Source organism: Alligator mississippiensis, chromosome 5 (assembly GCF_030867095.1).
Source record: "Alligator mississippiensis isolate rAllMis1 chromosome 5, rAllMis1, whole genome shotgun sequence".
Taxonomy (NCBI): Eukaryota; Metazoa; Chordata; order Crocodylia; family Alligatoridae; genus Alligator; species Alligator mississippiensis.
The window spans coordinates 160,962,426-160,978,081 of NC_081828.1; the positions used below are offsets into that span (position 1 = coordinate 160,962,426).

At 41.2% G+C, this 15,656-nt stretch overlaps 1 protein-coding gene across 2 annotated transcripts in view; it reads right to left on the bottom strand.

The window, feature by feature from the left end:
- ITGB8 (integrin subunit beta 8) overlaps nucleotides 1–15,656 on the bottom strand; it is a 97,576-nt gene that overhangs the window by 31,964 nt on the left and 49,956 nt on the right. For both annotated transcript variants that reach the window (XM_014603217.3, XM_059728940.1), the window contains exons 4-6: nucleotides 14,695–14,941; nucleotides 11,919–12,084; nucleotides 8,255–8,413 (exon numbers count right to left, since the gene is read on the bottom strand). In XM_014603217.3, coding sequence (XP_014458703.2) covers nucleotides 8,255–8,413; nucleotides 11,919–12,084; nucleotides 14,695–14,941 — 572 coding nt within the window. The remainder of the gene's footprint in view (nucleotides 1–8,254; nucleotides 8,414–11,918; nucleotides 12,085–14,694; nucleotides 14,942–15,656) is intronic.

Below are 15,656 nucleotides of genomic sequence, written 5' to 3' on the forward strand. Positions count from 1 at the left end.
CTATGCTAGGTACAGACATTACACTTTTACCAGTGTAAGTGATCAGAAACTGGTCTATAGCCATAAGAGAACAGAAGTTTGGCACACAGAACGGTTAAAAAATAGTGGAACCCAGTCTAAACTTTGCTCCTCCCCCACACCGAAGGGTGAATGTGTGTTCTATTTGCTACGGGTATTAAACAATACTGCTTACAAAAAAACACATAACTTAGATTGATTCTACCTCAGGCTTTTTGAATGTCTGCACCTAGCCCTGGTCCAACCTCCTGCCTGAAGCAGGCTCATCTCTATCCAAACCACTGCATACAAATCCTTGTCTAACTTATTACTAAAACTATACAACAACCCTGCCATACAACCACAAGATACAGCACTAACTTGCCAGAGGTAGGTTGGAACCAGCCAAGCAGGGATGTGAACCTCTATGGAAGTGGGAGAAGAAAGGGGAACACAAGTTGTGAAGCTGTCATTAACTAGGAGAATTTGGGAAAGACTGGGAGACAGACTAGCTGCATGATTGCAGCTACAATGTTTCCTGCTTAAGAGGACACAGAAAAATATGCTAAGAGCAACATAGTTTTAAGGGAGCATACTTATAACAGCAGTGTGAAGGTCAGTGAACTGGGATGAGGGGATTTGTGATAGTAGGCATCATGTACTTGGAGAGTGGTGCAGTACTAAAATTTCTTGGGTAGGCAAGGTATGGAGTTTATGGCTGAAGTTTAGCTAGTGGCCTAGACACCACAAACTTTCAAACACAGATAGACTGATGAGTGTTAGCAACTAATGGCAAAACTCTCAATGAGTTCACAATTATGATTCTGGCTTCAGGGCCTGCTGTCATATACACTCAGACAGAGCCCAGTGAAGTCAAAGAATAACATGTATAAGTATGCCTTATAGTAAATGAGAAAAAGTTCTTTTGGTGATACCTTTCATTGAACCAACTGTATAGTGGGAAAGATGCTAGGCAAGACAGGCACAAAGGGCTCTTCTTTAGGTCTGGGCACACATATTAATACCTTGTCAGGTTCTTTGTCTAGGCAAAAATTTAGACCTTTGAATACTGCAGAAATTTCAGAATGAGAGAGGGAAGATTGTGATAGGTTAATGATGTTCATTCTCTGGTCAGTATTATCCTCGTTCTTTCCTGTGTTGCTGGTTTACTGCCTTGGAGATGGCTCTTATTGTGATATTTGGTTCTAATTTTTTCTTTCTTGCTGGCTGTCATCAGGATTTTTTGATAGACGTTTTGAGTCTGCTGCATAGTAACAAAGTATGTCTCAGGTTTATTTCTCTAAGTTTACTAGAGTATAGAAGTATGTCCTGTTTAAACTGATCCCTTTTGGAGCAAATTAGATGAAAAAAGATGGTGTCTGGAAGCATGTCTAACATCCCTATACAGTTGCTTCAATAAAACATATCACCAAAAAACAAAGAAACAAAAAACTTACTTCTTGCACATCACCTGGACTATCATGGCTATATCAACACTCCAACCCTTATAAGAGTTAAGCTATTCAGGACTGTCTCTCAAATCTGCTATTTCAGCCCACTTATTGATTACTTGCAGTGTTCTAAACCAGTGGTGCTCAATATTTTGGCACCCACAGGCCTGAGGAGTGGGGCTGGTCTGAAGGCTGGAATAAGCTCCGCATGCCAGAACTGGGTCCTGGGGCCAGCACTGCCTCCTCCCACCCCTGTGCCCTGGGACTGGTCCACAAGGGCCTGGCGCCACTCCCTCTTGGCTCCCTATACTGGCTTGGCCGTCCCACTGCCTTGCATCGGGTTTGGGCCCTGGGGGCCTGGCAACACCACTGCCAGGCACCTGATCCGTTGTGCAGAGTGCGAGGCTCCTCATGGATCTGGAAATTTGGTGGTACAGAAGCAGTTCCTTCTCTCTCCTGCTGCCAGATATCTGGACCTGTAGGGAACCCTGCAGGCTGGATCTGGTCTGCAGGCCAGGAGTACAGCACCCCTGTTCTAAACTCTACTACAGATTACCTATATTTTCATTCTAATGCATTGAAATAGCTCATCTGCTAATGCAGGTTATGTTGAAAACTTGTTTCTTATTTTAAAAAAGGTCAAAAGTAAAGAGTATTAACAGAAAATCCCAAAGAAATGCTAGCAATTTCTATTCCATTACAAACTTAGATATCTTAACAAGGCATTGCTGACTAATGAACGAGTTCTCATTTTTCTTCCTGTAAAAATCTTACTATGCTTTATGTATTTTATCTTATCACTTCCCTACATTAATCAGGAGAATGTACTCCCTTTCTAAATGGCCTTCCCAGTTCCAGTCAAATCACTGTTCTTTTACTACTTTAACTTACTGTTTTTCTGATCTTAGAAGAGATATAAAGTATTTGAGGGGAGAAGGGGAGGGAGTGAATCAAGGACACTTCTAATTAAAAAGGAACAGATTCCTTTCCTGTCCTTACTGGTGTTTTTTGCTGACCTTTGGATGACTACTTCATAAAAGTTAGAGAGAAGATAAGGAAAATAGTGACTAAAAGTGGAAACATTTTCTATCTTAAAGGATAAGTACATGTCTGTAAATACAGCACATTCCTCTCAACTGGTACAGCTAGGTGGAAACAAAAATATGCTAAATTACATTTTGTTCTGGATTGTTACCATAAACTGGAGATAATATATGATGGCAGTTGGTTCTGTTATTCCACAAGACATTAAAAAGTGATTAGCGATGGAAAAGAAAAATAAAAAAGTTTGGTTTTCCTACTTTGTCATGTTCTTTTTTAAATGATCACTTTTATGGCTTTTTTCAAATCAAATAATATGTTTTGCATCTGTGTTTCTGGTTTTGGTAGTTCATTAGAAAATCAAGTTTGTTGCTGTTTTTTAGGGGGATGGCTTCTGGGTTACTAGAGGACTAACAAGATTATTACAGGATACATGCTGTAAGGGGAAGGGGTTGGGACATATAAAAACAACACGTATAGGAAACTGCCACAGGCACCCTTGCATAAGGTAAGGAGGAAAAGTAGTTTTATAGTAGTTAGGGGTCAGACGGGACCTGAATAGGTCATCTAGTCTAACCCCCCGCCACTGGTTGGAGCACACACTGGGATCACACAACCCCAGACAGGTGTTCATCCAACCTCCTCTTGAATTTGCCCAAGGTAGGAACGAGGATCACTTCCCTAGGAAGCTGGTTCCAGATCCTAGCTACCCTGACAGTGAAATAGTGCCTCCTAATCTCTAACCTGAACCTATTCTCCAGCAGCTTCTGGCCATTGTTCCTCGTCACCCCAGGTGCTGCTGGGGGGAATAGGATTCTTCCTATTTGCTGCTGATCTCCCCTAACAAGTTTGTAGGCATCCACCAAATCACCCCTCAGCCTCCGCTTGCTGTGGCTGAACAGGTTCAGGTCCCTCAGCCTCTCCTCATAGGGCCTGCCCTGTTGCCCTCCAACCAAGCAGGTGGCCCTCCTCTGAACCCTCTCAAGGCAGGCCACATCCTTCTTAAAGTGCGGTGCCCAGAACTGGATGCAGTACTCCAGTTGAGGCCAGACCAATGTCGCACAGAGGGAGAATATCACCTCTCCGGACCGGCTTGAGATGCATCTTTGGATGTACGACAAGGTGTGGTTGGCTTTGCTGGCTGCGGTCTGGCATTGGCAGCTCATGTTCATCTTGGAGTCAATAATGACTCCAAGATCCCTTTCTGCTTCTGTATTCACAAGTGGGGAGCTCCCCAGCTTGTATGTATGCTGTGGACTCCTTCTCCCCAGGTGCAGCACCCTGCATTTATTTACATTGAAGCCCATCCTATTACCATCCACCCACTTCTGTAGTCTGTCTAAGTCCGATTGCAGCCGCTCTCTCCCTTCGAGCATGCCTACCTCTCCCCACATCTTGGTGTCATCAGCAAACTTGGACAACGTGTTTTCCACCCCTCGTCCAAGTCACTGATGAAGATGTTGAACACTGTAGGCCCCAGGACCGAGCCCTGGGGACCCCACTGTTGACATCCCGCCAGGTCGAGTATGACCCGTCCACCACCACTCTCTGGGTGCGCCCCATCAGCCAATTTTTGACCCATCCAACTGTGTAGGCATCAATGCCATAGTCGCTCAGTTTATTAATGAGAATGGTGAGAGACAGTGTCAAAGGCCTTCTTAGTCCAGAAAGACTACGTCCACAGTGACACCATCATCCAGGGATTTAGTTAACTGGTCATAAAAGGCTATCAGGTTGGTCTGACAGGACCTGCCTTTGATGAACCCATGTTGATTTCCCTTGGGCACGATCTCTCCTGCTGGCCCCTCACAGAGGTGCTCCTTGATAATTTTTTCAAGGATTTTCCCCAAGACCGATGTGAGGCTTATGGGCCTATAGTTTCCTGGATCCTCCTTTCTCCCTTTCTTATAGATGGGGACCACATTAGCTAGTTTCCAATCTAGTATTCTGCCATATCATATTAGCTCATCAAAACTGTGAAGATTTGTAATCCTTTCTACCTGTGCTGCTGCAGAGATGTGTGAAGTTGTGCATCAGTCAGCAGCAGAATAGAACTGAGCCAGCAGAGCGTCTGTGTCAAAACGCTTCTGAATGGCAGATCTGTGGATCTTCAAAAACCCTTTCATTGGGGAAGCCAAACCTAAGTTCCACCACCAAAATCAGTACAAATGGGAAGCACCTATACAAGAGGAGCATGACCTCAAAGCCTTTGGCTCAGAAAGAACATTTAAAATTCTTTCTGCAATCAGCAGCCAAGCCTGCCGTACTAGCTTAGTAGGAGATTAGTTTGTTCTGTTTGATACTGATGATATTTTCTTGTTGGAACAGATGTATTCAATTTCTCAACCAGGATAAAAACAAAAACATTGGGTTTTGTAACAACCAACCTCTTTAACATCAAAAGTGTCTCAGGCACTAGAAACGATTTATATCTGGAGCAATTGTTTAATACACTGAGCCAAATTCTTATCTCAGTTATGCTTTTGCAAATCCTCTGAAATAAAAAAGGGTTACATTCATATAACTGAAAAGTCCCTATATAACCCATGACTACATAGTCCTTTGTACCAGGAATGGAAAAATCTGTGAATTACTTTTATAAAACAGAATAACCGAACAAGTTATTTGTGTCAGTAGAGCAGCATAACAAAACCGAAATGAGCAGGCTAGCCAAAGGGCAGTAAAATATTCTGTTAAGTGAATGAGGGAATATTTAGAAGGTGGCAGGGGAGAAAATTAATGGAAGGACATTAGATCATTTGAAATATAAACAGCCTTCTAATCACTGTACATTATGTTCCCTCTTCATTTCATGGAGTTTCCAAACACCCACCTATTCTGATAAGCATTTCAGCTTCACACAACATACAATAGATGTTTATTGTGTTTACACACACAGTCTTCTCTGTACCATACTATTCTTGTAAATACTGGTCTTTGGGACTAATTTCAGCCCTGGCATAAATAGGAAAAGTTCTTACAGACTTAACTAGGTCTGTTGTCCGCTTGCCCCAGACCTAAATGTGAGTATTTGTTAAACTAAAAATTCCTTGCAACAACAAATATAACCTGTTAGTATTGAGGGGAGTGGTGTCATGTACCGTGATGGCATTTATGAATGACCTGTCATTTTATATTTCCAGTATTTGTTTACTGCTGGCCATATAGCAGGAAATTCTATTTCCCAAGACTGAAATAAGATGAACTAGTTTCTAAATCAGGGGTGGGTAATTATTTTAGGTGGAGGGCTCCTTAACAAGATTTGGTCAACTGCCAAGGGCCCCTGGGGTAGCCCCAGCTCTTGGCAGTAGCCCCACCCCTTGTTGCCTACTTGGGACCGACAGTCCCATCCCCTAGCCCCTGACCCTTGACATGGAAAGTCCTTCCCCCTGTCCTCGGGAAATACTCTTTTTGGGAGGAAGGGGTTGCCATCTTAGAACCAGAAAAAAACCAAGTCATACACTAAAAGTCAAATACCCACTATAATATATTTTAATTTTATTACAAAAAATATTTTTGTCACGATTTGTGTTTGCATAGTGTATATAGAGGTGATTGAATAATAACTCAAAAATAAATTCTTAGTTTTGTATATTGTGGGGGATGTATGGCAGGGTGCGTGTGCGGTACGATGTAGGGGGAATGTAGGGTATGTTGGTGGTTGTGTATATGTGAGGGGCTGTGGGGGCAGGCTGTGGGTGTGAGGAAGGTTGGGGGGGTGTGGGGACCCCCCCTGCACTCCCCCTAAGGTGCAGCAGCAGGTAGGGCATGGCTCTGGCCAGTGCTGCACACTGCAGAAAGGGGCACAGGATTCATTGGGCTGCCGCCGCTCCCTGACACTTGCATGTAGCCCCTGCAGTTGCACAGAACAGGAAGGAAGCCCTATGTGCTGGGGACAGTTGCCTTCCCTGCCGGGGCTGTCAAGCACTGGAGAGAAGCCTCAGGCTGGAGCTGGTTGCCTTCTCTGCCCCTCAGTGGAAGGTGCCTGGGGCTTCCCTCCCGTGCAGAGAAAGCAGCCAGCTCCAGCGCCTGAGACTTCTCTCCAGTGCTGTGCAGTCCTGACAGGGAAGGCAGCTGGCCCCAGCAAGCGAGGCCTCCCTTCCATGCCCGGCAAGTGCACAGTTTACATGCGAGTGGTGGGGAGCACCGATGATACAGGTGGCCTGGGGGAGGCTGCACTCCTTGCTATGATATACAGCACTGGCCAGAGGCATGCCCCACCAGGGGTCTGCACCCTGAGTGCCCCACTTCCTGCTGCTGCTACTACCTGCCAGGGCTCTGCACCATGGGGAGGGGGAGTGTGGGAGGTCCCCACACCCTCCCACTCTCCCTCACACCCACATCCTGCCCACCCCAGCTCCACGCTGCCACTGCCCTGTTCCCCTGGGTGCGGGCTCTGCGCTGCCACCAGCCCCAGCCCCATGCTCTGTGCTCCCACCCAGCTGCAGCCCCAGCCCTGCTGCTTCCCCACCTGCTGCCCAGAGCAAGCTGGAGACTGGGGAAGCAGAGCAGGTTGCCACAGATTGCAGCAGCAGCCCCACACAAACCCGCATGCTGGCCAGCTGGGCCCTTCCACCCACGAGGGTCGGAGCCAGGCATTAGGGTAGGTTTCTGGGGCAGTGTGTACACATGGCTCCCTCGCTTGCACCCTTGTGGATGGAAGGGTTGGGTGGGCACAATTTGTTGGGGCGCCCTGTATGCCAGATAAAAGTATTTGGCGAGCCAAATCCAGCCTGCGGGCTGTATTTTGCTTGCCCCTGTTCTAAATGATTAACGATCATAGAATCTATCACATATCACTGAAGAAATCTTATGAGTGCTAAAACAAGCCTTTTATACAACCTTAATATTCAAGAATTACACACCAGTATATTTGATGCAGTTTCTCTTGCATGAGCCCATAAAATATGCCAAGTTTTGACTAGTTCAAATTAACCTAAAATCAGAAATTCAATCACCTTCAAATCTGTGCTAACATTAAAAACCTTTCTGAATCAAGACTTTTTCCAGTTTGCTAAGGTTGAATTAGTTCCTTACTACTGTAAGTTGCCACTACTATCAGACTTCTGCTATGCCAGTGTTTGTTAACCTTTTTAGGCTCAATGCACCCCTTGTCAAACTCAAGGAAATTTGATAAGGCACCTCTCAAAGTGTCAGCTCTTAGTTTTAGCTCATTTCTTTTGTTGCAAAGGATTCAGGAAGACCACACCTAGTAAGAATGTTTTTAACATTATCAATTCTTATTTGAAATCTCTGGGTTTATCTTGTGCATCATGTCTTCATATCTGACAGTGCTAACATTGTGCAGCACATGGTGTCACCCTTGAAAGGATCTCAAGGCACCCCAGCGTGTCATGGTACTCTGGTTGAGAATCACTGTATTAGACCCCACCATTTACTTCCTTTAACATAACCATCACTATCAACCAGTCTTAAAGAACGACCATAATGCCTTACTCTACTAACAAAACAATGAGGATCTCCTATTTATTGTTTCCTTTTTTCAATGAAGGAACACCACAACAAAATATTTGCCTTCTCACATTCTACACAATAGATGCATGTGCTCTATTAAAAAATAACAAGCACTGTATATTTTGCTTTGGCAGTGCCAGAAACATTGTGCAAGGTGAAATATCTTATCCCAAAGACAGAGCATGTCATGTCAATACGTTTGACTTGTTCCTGTATTAAAAACTTGTATTTTTTCAAATTTTATAATGCATTGTTTTTCCAAACATAAAAGTGTATGACATGTACCTTACCATACTTGTAGCTTTGATGTAAATATTATCTTTCAGATGGCAATTCCCATCATTAGGAATTACTATCCCTCCCAGTTTACTATCCAGGGCCAGATGTGAGGTTTGATCTGTCATCACAAGAAGTAGTCGCTTTGCTTCCTTGCGCCAACCAATATGGCTCTAAAATAAAAAGCAAAACACTGCAAGTGTGACAATGAAACTTAGCTTCTTTGCTTCTGTAATGGTAAACGTGACTAGGAAAGGCCATCATAAAAGCTTCTTTTTCAGGTTTCTGCACTGCTTGAAACATAAGCACTGAATTAGAGTGTAGGCATGTAGCCAAGTAGGTCAAAGTAGTTAAAGCACTGATTCTTCCTATGCAGGGCCTTCAACATAATGATTTGACCTTGAAAAGCATTTATGTGAGCAAATCTTGCAAATGCCTAAATCATTGGCAGGACTGCAAATTAGGTTCACAAGCTTACAAGAAACAGATTCTGGTAGTATCCTCTATACCTTATAAGCAAATTAAATGCCATGATATTTATTTTTCTTGGTTCTGAAGAATCACTTCTAGAATAAAATAAGTCACAAGCATATTGAGCTGTACTTGGTGTGCTAATACAACGTAAATAGAAAACAACAGTTGTGATGTTGCATATCAACTTATTTGGATGACAGTTATAAAATTCTTAAAAATGTATATTACTATACATATAAAACACACATTCATCTACAGAACTGCTTTATAGCTAACATCCAAATATGTTACATTTTCCTCTTATTTTCAATTTAGTATTTTTTTTTTTTTTTTATAACTTGCTTTCACTATAGTTTCTCCAAGGGGATTCAAACATACATTCTAGTAACCAAAGTTTTAATATTAAAAAAAACACAACTATTGGTATCTTCACACATCTGTAGGGTGGGGAGCCCCTTATGGTGCACCAGAAGCTGACTATTTGTAAGGTCTCTACCACCAGCACAGTAAAAGAAATCCGGTAGGGAGGCATCATCAGAAGCAACAAGAATGAAAATATGTTCCCTGGTATACAGTTGTTAGGGGGATCCTCCAAGTACAGAAATGGGTGGGGTATCAACTCATGTTCTCTGGAATTTTACTTTGGTGCATAGGATAAATAGCTGACCAAGCTCAAAGTTGAAAGCTTTGTGCATAAAAACCATCTTTCATTCCTTTTCCTTTAATTTAACCCCCTCCTTCATTCCATTTGACTCGTCACTCATTCATTTCCTCCTATTCCTCCCACTTTATTCACCACTGCATCATCTCTACCAGTCCCTCTGCAGAGCTGTCAAGTATCCTGCCTTGTGCGAGATGCACAAAATGCACTTCAAGGATGGTCAGCTGCTCCTCTTGACTATGAGGAGCTGCTGCAGGACCTTTTCTGAAAACAAGAGCTCTACTTTCCTTCTCACTTCACTTCCTGATTGATCTGAGTACAGAAGGAACAGCTTGTGGTGGCTGTAGGTAATAAAGGTGAACAGGGTCTAGTGGCTCTCCAGCTTAAATGCCAGCATCTGTAAAGCCCATTCACAGAATCACAAAATCATAGAAAAGTAGGGCTGAAAGAGACCTCTAGAAGTCATCTAGTTCAACCCCCTGCTGAAGGCAGGATCATCTCTATCCTAATTATCCCATACAAGTTCTTGCCTAACCTGTTCCTTATACTACACAGTCAGCCTTGTTGCACAAGTCATGTTGCCCAAATACACCAAAAACACCCAAACCTGCCACAGGTAAAGCAGGGGGATGAGGACTATGCATTTCCCACCTTTGCAAGGACTATTAAAATACACTTAAGAAATCCAAGGAGGACGGATCATGGCAGAGAGCTTCCTCCATCTTTGACTCACCCTTGACAAATTTTCCATTCTATATCCAATTTCACTTTCAAAACTCAGAACCCACTCGACAACCCACCCTAGACTCCCTCTGGCCCACTCCGGTGAAGACTTGTGTAGTTGCATGTTCTACTGTGCCACTGCCTGGGACTGGATATGTTGACTACAAGCTCAGTATGGGCACAGACAATGAACCCTTTCAATCTTTGCATAAAAATCTCAAATGGTGTGGCACAAATCTTGTCAATTATGACCCTCAGAAGTACAGAAATGGATTAAACACTTGAAATGTGGTACCTCTGTTCAAGTCAAAAGGAATGTAAAATTGCAGGATGGAGAAGAGAGGGCTGTTCAGCAATATCCTACATAATTAAAGCCCCAACACTAAAAATGAATGAGAAATGAGTTTATGAAACAGAAGGGTTTATTTCTTTTCATTGTTTTTCTTCATTCTCTAATTTGTAAATTTGGTAACTGGCAACATGCCTCTCAGAGCACATCAGAAAGTCTACCGTGTTCAAAATTAGTGTCTATTAATATAAATTACAACTCGTGTTTGTGGTTATAAATTGCACATTGTTCCCATCAATTTTTATCCATAATTCAATTAACTGGAAGGACTCCCTATGCACATAGATGTTTCCATTCTGTTGTTCTTGGAGGCATACACACTCCTTTCAAACTTGAATGTCATAAGTATGGAATGTGTCCAATGATAAACATTTAGTTGTGAGAAATCCTCCCAATACTTCAGGATGATTTTTATAACAGCTGTGATCAAGATGTCTATGTGCTGTGATTTTTATTTAGCCGTTTTACAGTTGTCTTTTAAAAATAAAAATGGGGCCAACATTAGTATGAGTTTTTTTTCTAAATTCACCCACCAGCCACAAAGCAATGTATAAATGGATGAAAGGGATAAAGTATTCTGACCCAAACTTTTCAACATGACCAGCACAAGTGCCCTCAACCTGCAAAGTTAAACAGGCAGTGACTGTATTATCTTATGTAGCAAAAGGTATGAGATCGGAAGGACATTTAGAGAATGTGAAGATCAACTGCCCTATGCTTTCTGGTGTCTAGACAAAGGTACTCTAGCCAACATCAGACTTTGCTCTCCCCATCCATCTTTTTTGTTGATTTAGTCCAATATTGCTCAATGGGACCAACATAATTTTAAACTATAAGTTGGGGACCACTGGTGTAGATCTTTCTTCACTCTCTTCTAGTCTGAAATAGATGGTGATAATTCTGTGTCTAAAACTTGAGGTGATTTTACTGTTCTAATTACTAACCCAGAACACTCTGCCTTTACATGAGTCAAGGTGGCTATTTTCCATCATGAGTAAAGATGGTTTTCAGGTCAAATATGATCCTTATTTACTGTACCTCTTACATTCAAATTATAGATTTAATAATTGGATAAGTAAAACTGATTGGATAAAACATTTTTACTGATGCTAATAACTCTGCAGTCAAATCTGCCATTGTTCATTCTTGCTTAGCCAGAAGAACCAACAGAACTGAGTAAAGAATTATTTTTTTTTTTAATAAAAGGATAGCTGTAATAACCCAAGGAACAGATTTTCTGAGTAGCAAAACATCATTAATAATAATGAATGAGCCATCCCTATCTGGTCCTGCCCCAGAGTCTATAAAGCTTTGACTAATGGTTAAACAATGAGAAAATGCTTTTGTCAGGAAGAAAAACAACAGTAGGAGCTGTTACAACATCATAAGGCTGGACATCACTGACACTCAAATACCACTGACTCACAAATATGAATTTGTATCTGAACTGCCAGTTCAGAAGTCTCCTTACCTGGCACACAGCTGCCTGGAGCATGGCATCAAAACCCCCTTCAGGTGTATCAATATTCCCTGAAATTTTTTGTTTATTAACTGCATTTTTGAAGTCTGCTATATTGTCAGTCAGGGACAAGACATGAATGTAACCATGAGGAGGCATGCAATCTAAATTATAATCACTGTAAGAGGAAAAAAAAACACATAATAATCAAATTTTACATTCTTATTTGAAAGGAATCTTAATAACCGCAATAGAAATCAGGTTTTATGAAATATTTGAAAATATACTTAAATATTTAACACATATTGTATATTTTTTAAAACATGCAATAATTTCATGATAAAAGGTCTTTATTAGGTGCACTAGGGCTATAGCTATTTCTTATATATATATTGACTAAAACAATTAAAGGGTTTTTGGGTAATTATTTAAAAGTGTATCTAATAGTTCATAAAACTACAACAAACAACAATAGTAAGTATGCAACACTGCTGTGCACAAATTAACATACAAAAGAATGATGGTAAAAGACAGTACCACCTCATGCAGAACGTTATTTGTTTCTGAATCCTTAAGGAATGAAAGAACTAGACTTAAGATTCAAATTTCTAAGCATCCAGATAACACTAAGGGCAGCTTATCTTACCACCACACAAATCAATCTACAGGATCAAAACCTAAACCAGCATATCTAAGGTCCTAGATTCATAAGTATGATACTTGCTGATATTAATGTGTTACCTAACTCTGTGGATATAAATCAGTCTCAGACATTAACAATATCTTTTAAAACTTTATGTTGAGAAAGCCTTGAGCAAGTACTACGAGGTAATTCTAGAGCCTTTATTTATGCTCTTGCCGAGCAACAGACTTCATGTACATGAAAAAATGTTTTACTGGATTTGGAGATCTAGTCCCTCATCTACGAGTCACTGAAGGAAAAGTAGTGGAAAGCTACTCAATGAATGTGAAGAACTGTGGATCAAGGCGTCACACAAGAGTTAATGCGTGACAACAAAAATCATATAATCATAGAAAATTAGGGTTGGAAGGGACCTCAGGAGATCATCTAGTCTAACCCCATTCTTAAAGCCGGACCATCCCAGCTAAGGTTTTGTCTAGTCCCTCAAGGATAGAGATTCCACAACCCCTTTGGGTAACCGGCTCCAGTATTTTACTACCCTCCTAGTGAGAAAATTCTTCCTAATATCCAACCTAAACTTCCCTTGTTGCAACTTGAAACTGTTGCTCCTTATTCTGTCATCCACCATCACTGAGAACAGTCTAGTTTTATCCTCTTTCAACCCCCACCCTTTTACAAATTAATTTTTAACTTTTTTATATCATTTTAGTGAATTGGTTTACATGTACATTTAATTAGACATATTGTGAAGTTGTTTTCTAGTAAGGTTGGACAACAACCGTTCACCTTGCATAAATGATAAATGCAGTGTCCAAAGTATATTGGATGAACAACAACAAAATCCCCTGGTTCAACCCTGCATTCATATTTTACATAAAATGGGAATTTGACTAAATAAAAAAGTTGTTTTATCAGAGCCAATGGGTCATTTCCATTTGTTAAATCAGCTCAAAGAACTAACACAGTACAAGGACAAAAGGAATAATTTAAAGAAAAGCATTTAGGAACAAAGAACTTGATGCAATGTTCTGAGTCATCAAGTCTAGTCTCTGATATCCAGAGCAACCACATCTTTTAACCCTTTTCATAAAAAGTTTGGAATGGAAATAGGCACCGACATGCAAAACAATCAGATTATCATTGTCTTGGCTATGTGTTTTAAATGAAAAGTATGTTTTAAAATGCAACAGAAAGCTTATATATTTAGGCTTTAGTAAATTTATATCTATGGCTGTGAGCAGATGAAATGGAGGCCCTAAATTGAAGCGGTGGGTTTTAAAAAACACCGCTTCAATTTAGGGCCAATTAAAGCCCTGTCATGCACACACCTCACTGATTTAGCTGCCTCTCCAGCGGGGAGGGGAAGGTGAGCTGCCAGCAAGTGGAGTGGTCCCTGGGCTGTGGAGGGGGGCTGGTGTTTCCCTCTGCAGCAGTGGCAGCCCCCTTCCAGGCAGCACACGCCCGCAGGCACCCAGCTTGGGTGTTCCTGGGAAGCAGTGCAGCTACGGAGGAAAGCACCAGGCCCCCCACTCAGCTCAGGCAAGCAGGCAGGCTCTGGGGGCTGGAAAAAAAAAAAAAAGATCAGACTCTCGGCTTTTCTTGGGCAGAGCTGCTCTCCCAGGATGCTGTCAGGCTGCCTGCACGGAGCCTGGTGCTTCTGTCCATGGCTGTAGGGGCAACAAACTAAAACTCCTCAGAGGAGTCTTAGTTTGCTGAACCCCAAGTCATTTATGGTGCATTACGCTGCTGAGCTTCCTACAGTGGCTGAAATTAATGTGCAATATGCTGCCGAGGCGTGCAAACACCGACACCATTAAAGCCGTGCAAAAGCATTTAGCCAGCTTTAAAGTGTCATGCATACACACCCCTCGTTTCGTCTACACATTGCCTATATTTTTGCTTTGCTTCCTAAAAATCCCTTTTTGCCCACTTTAAATACAATCATGGGAGGAATGGATGAGAGAAGCTTTTTTTCTATACAAACAAAACACTTTGGAAAAGCAAGTGATATCAAAATAGAAAAATATCCTGATAAGGTATTAACGTTTATAAAAACTATAACACATTTACTGAAGTAATTATACACATAAGTTCCATTACCTGGTATTACTCCATTACTCAGAGAAACATAAAATTACTACATACCTGCACTGATTATGGATTCTACCTGGGTGAGTGCTAATATAGGGTGACACAGTTTTATCAACATACGATCCAAATCCAAGTCGAAAGTCCAGGGAAATGTTCGCCATCTTTTTAGATAAATCAAATCCAACTGAGTTTAATTTTTCTATATTGTTATGCATAGAAGCTGAGACATCAACTAAATAATAAAGGTCCACAGGATATTTCTCTAGAGGGCGAATCTTTAACATGAAGCTTGTTTTTCCTCCTGGTTCAAAAGAAACAAATAAGTTTTACAGTATTTTTAAGGGCTTATATTGAAAAAATAAATGCATCTGCCACAGTACCTATAATGTACAAAAGATTTGCAAGCAAAGCAGAAACATTAATTTAAGAGAGAAAATGTAGTGTTTAAATATAGACCAAGAGTAATAAAGCGCCTGTTTGTAAAACATACTTAATATTTTTGATGGACTCTGCAGCAGTTTCTTGTTAAAAGTTTGAATTCCCTCCCCATCCCCATTTTTCCTTTAGTTTATGTTATGCAATCTATTTTCCATTTATTGCAAACAGCACCTATGACTCAAGAGATGCATGGATATGCATACAAATTGTGGTCAGTCACTTCTGGGCTGACAATAGTTAAATGATCCAGCTCACTTTAATAATAAATCAGTTCCAAGAACTAAAATGTCTAAAATGAAAACTAAAATCCCCCTCTCCTTACTGCTCTATATATAGTTTCAAGTTTACCGCAAACCTGTTTCCAAAGTCAGTAACATATATTTCAAGGATCAAAGAAAAAATAAATGTAGGTTGAAAAGAGAGTTGGTCTTTCATCTCAGTATGGCAAATGTCCATCTGTCCAACAGAGCAACACTGCAATTTTTTTTTATGTAAAAAAACCCAACAGTCCCTACACTATTGATTGCCAAAATACATTATTCATCAGTTTTTACAATGCCAGCACAAGAGAGTAACAT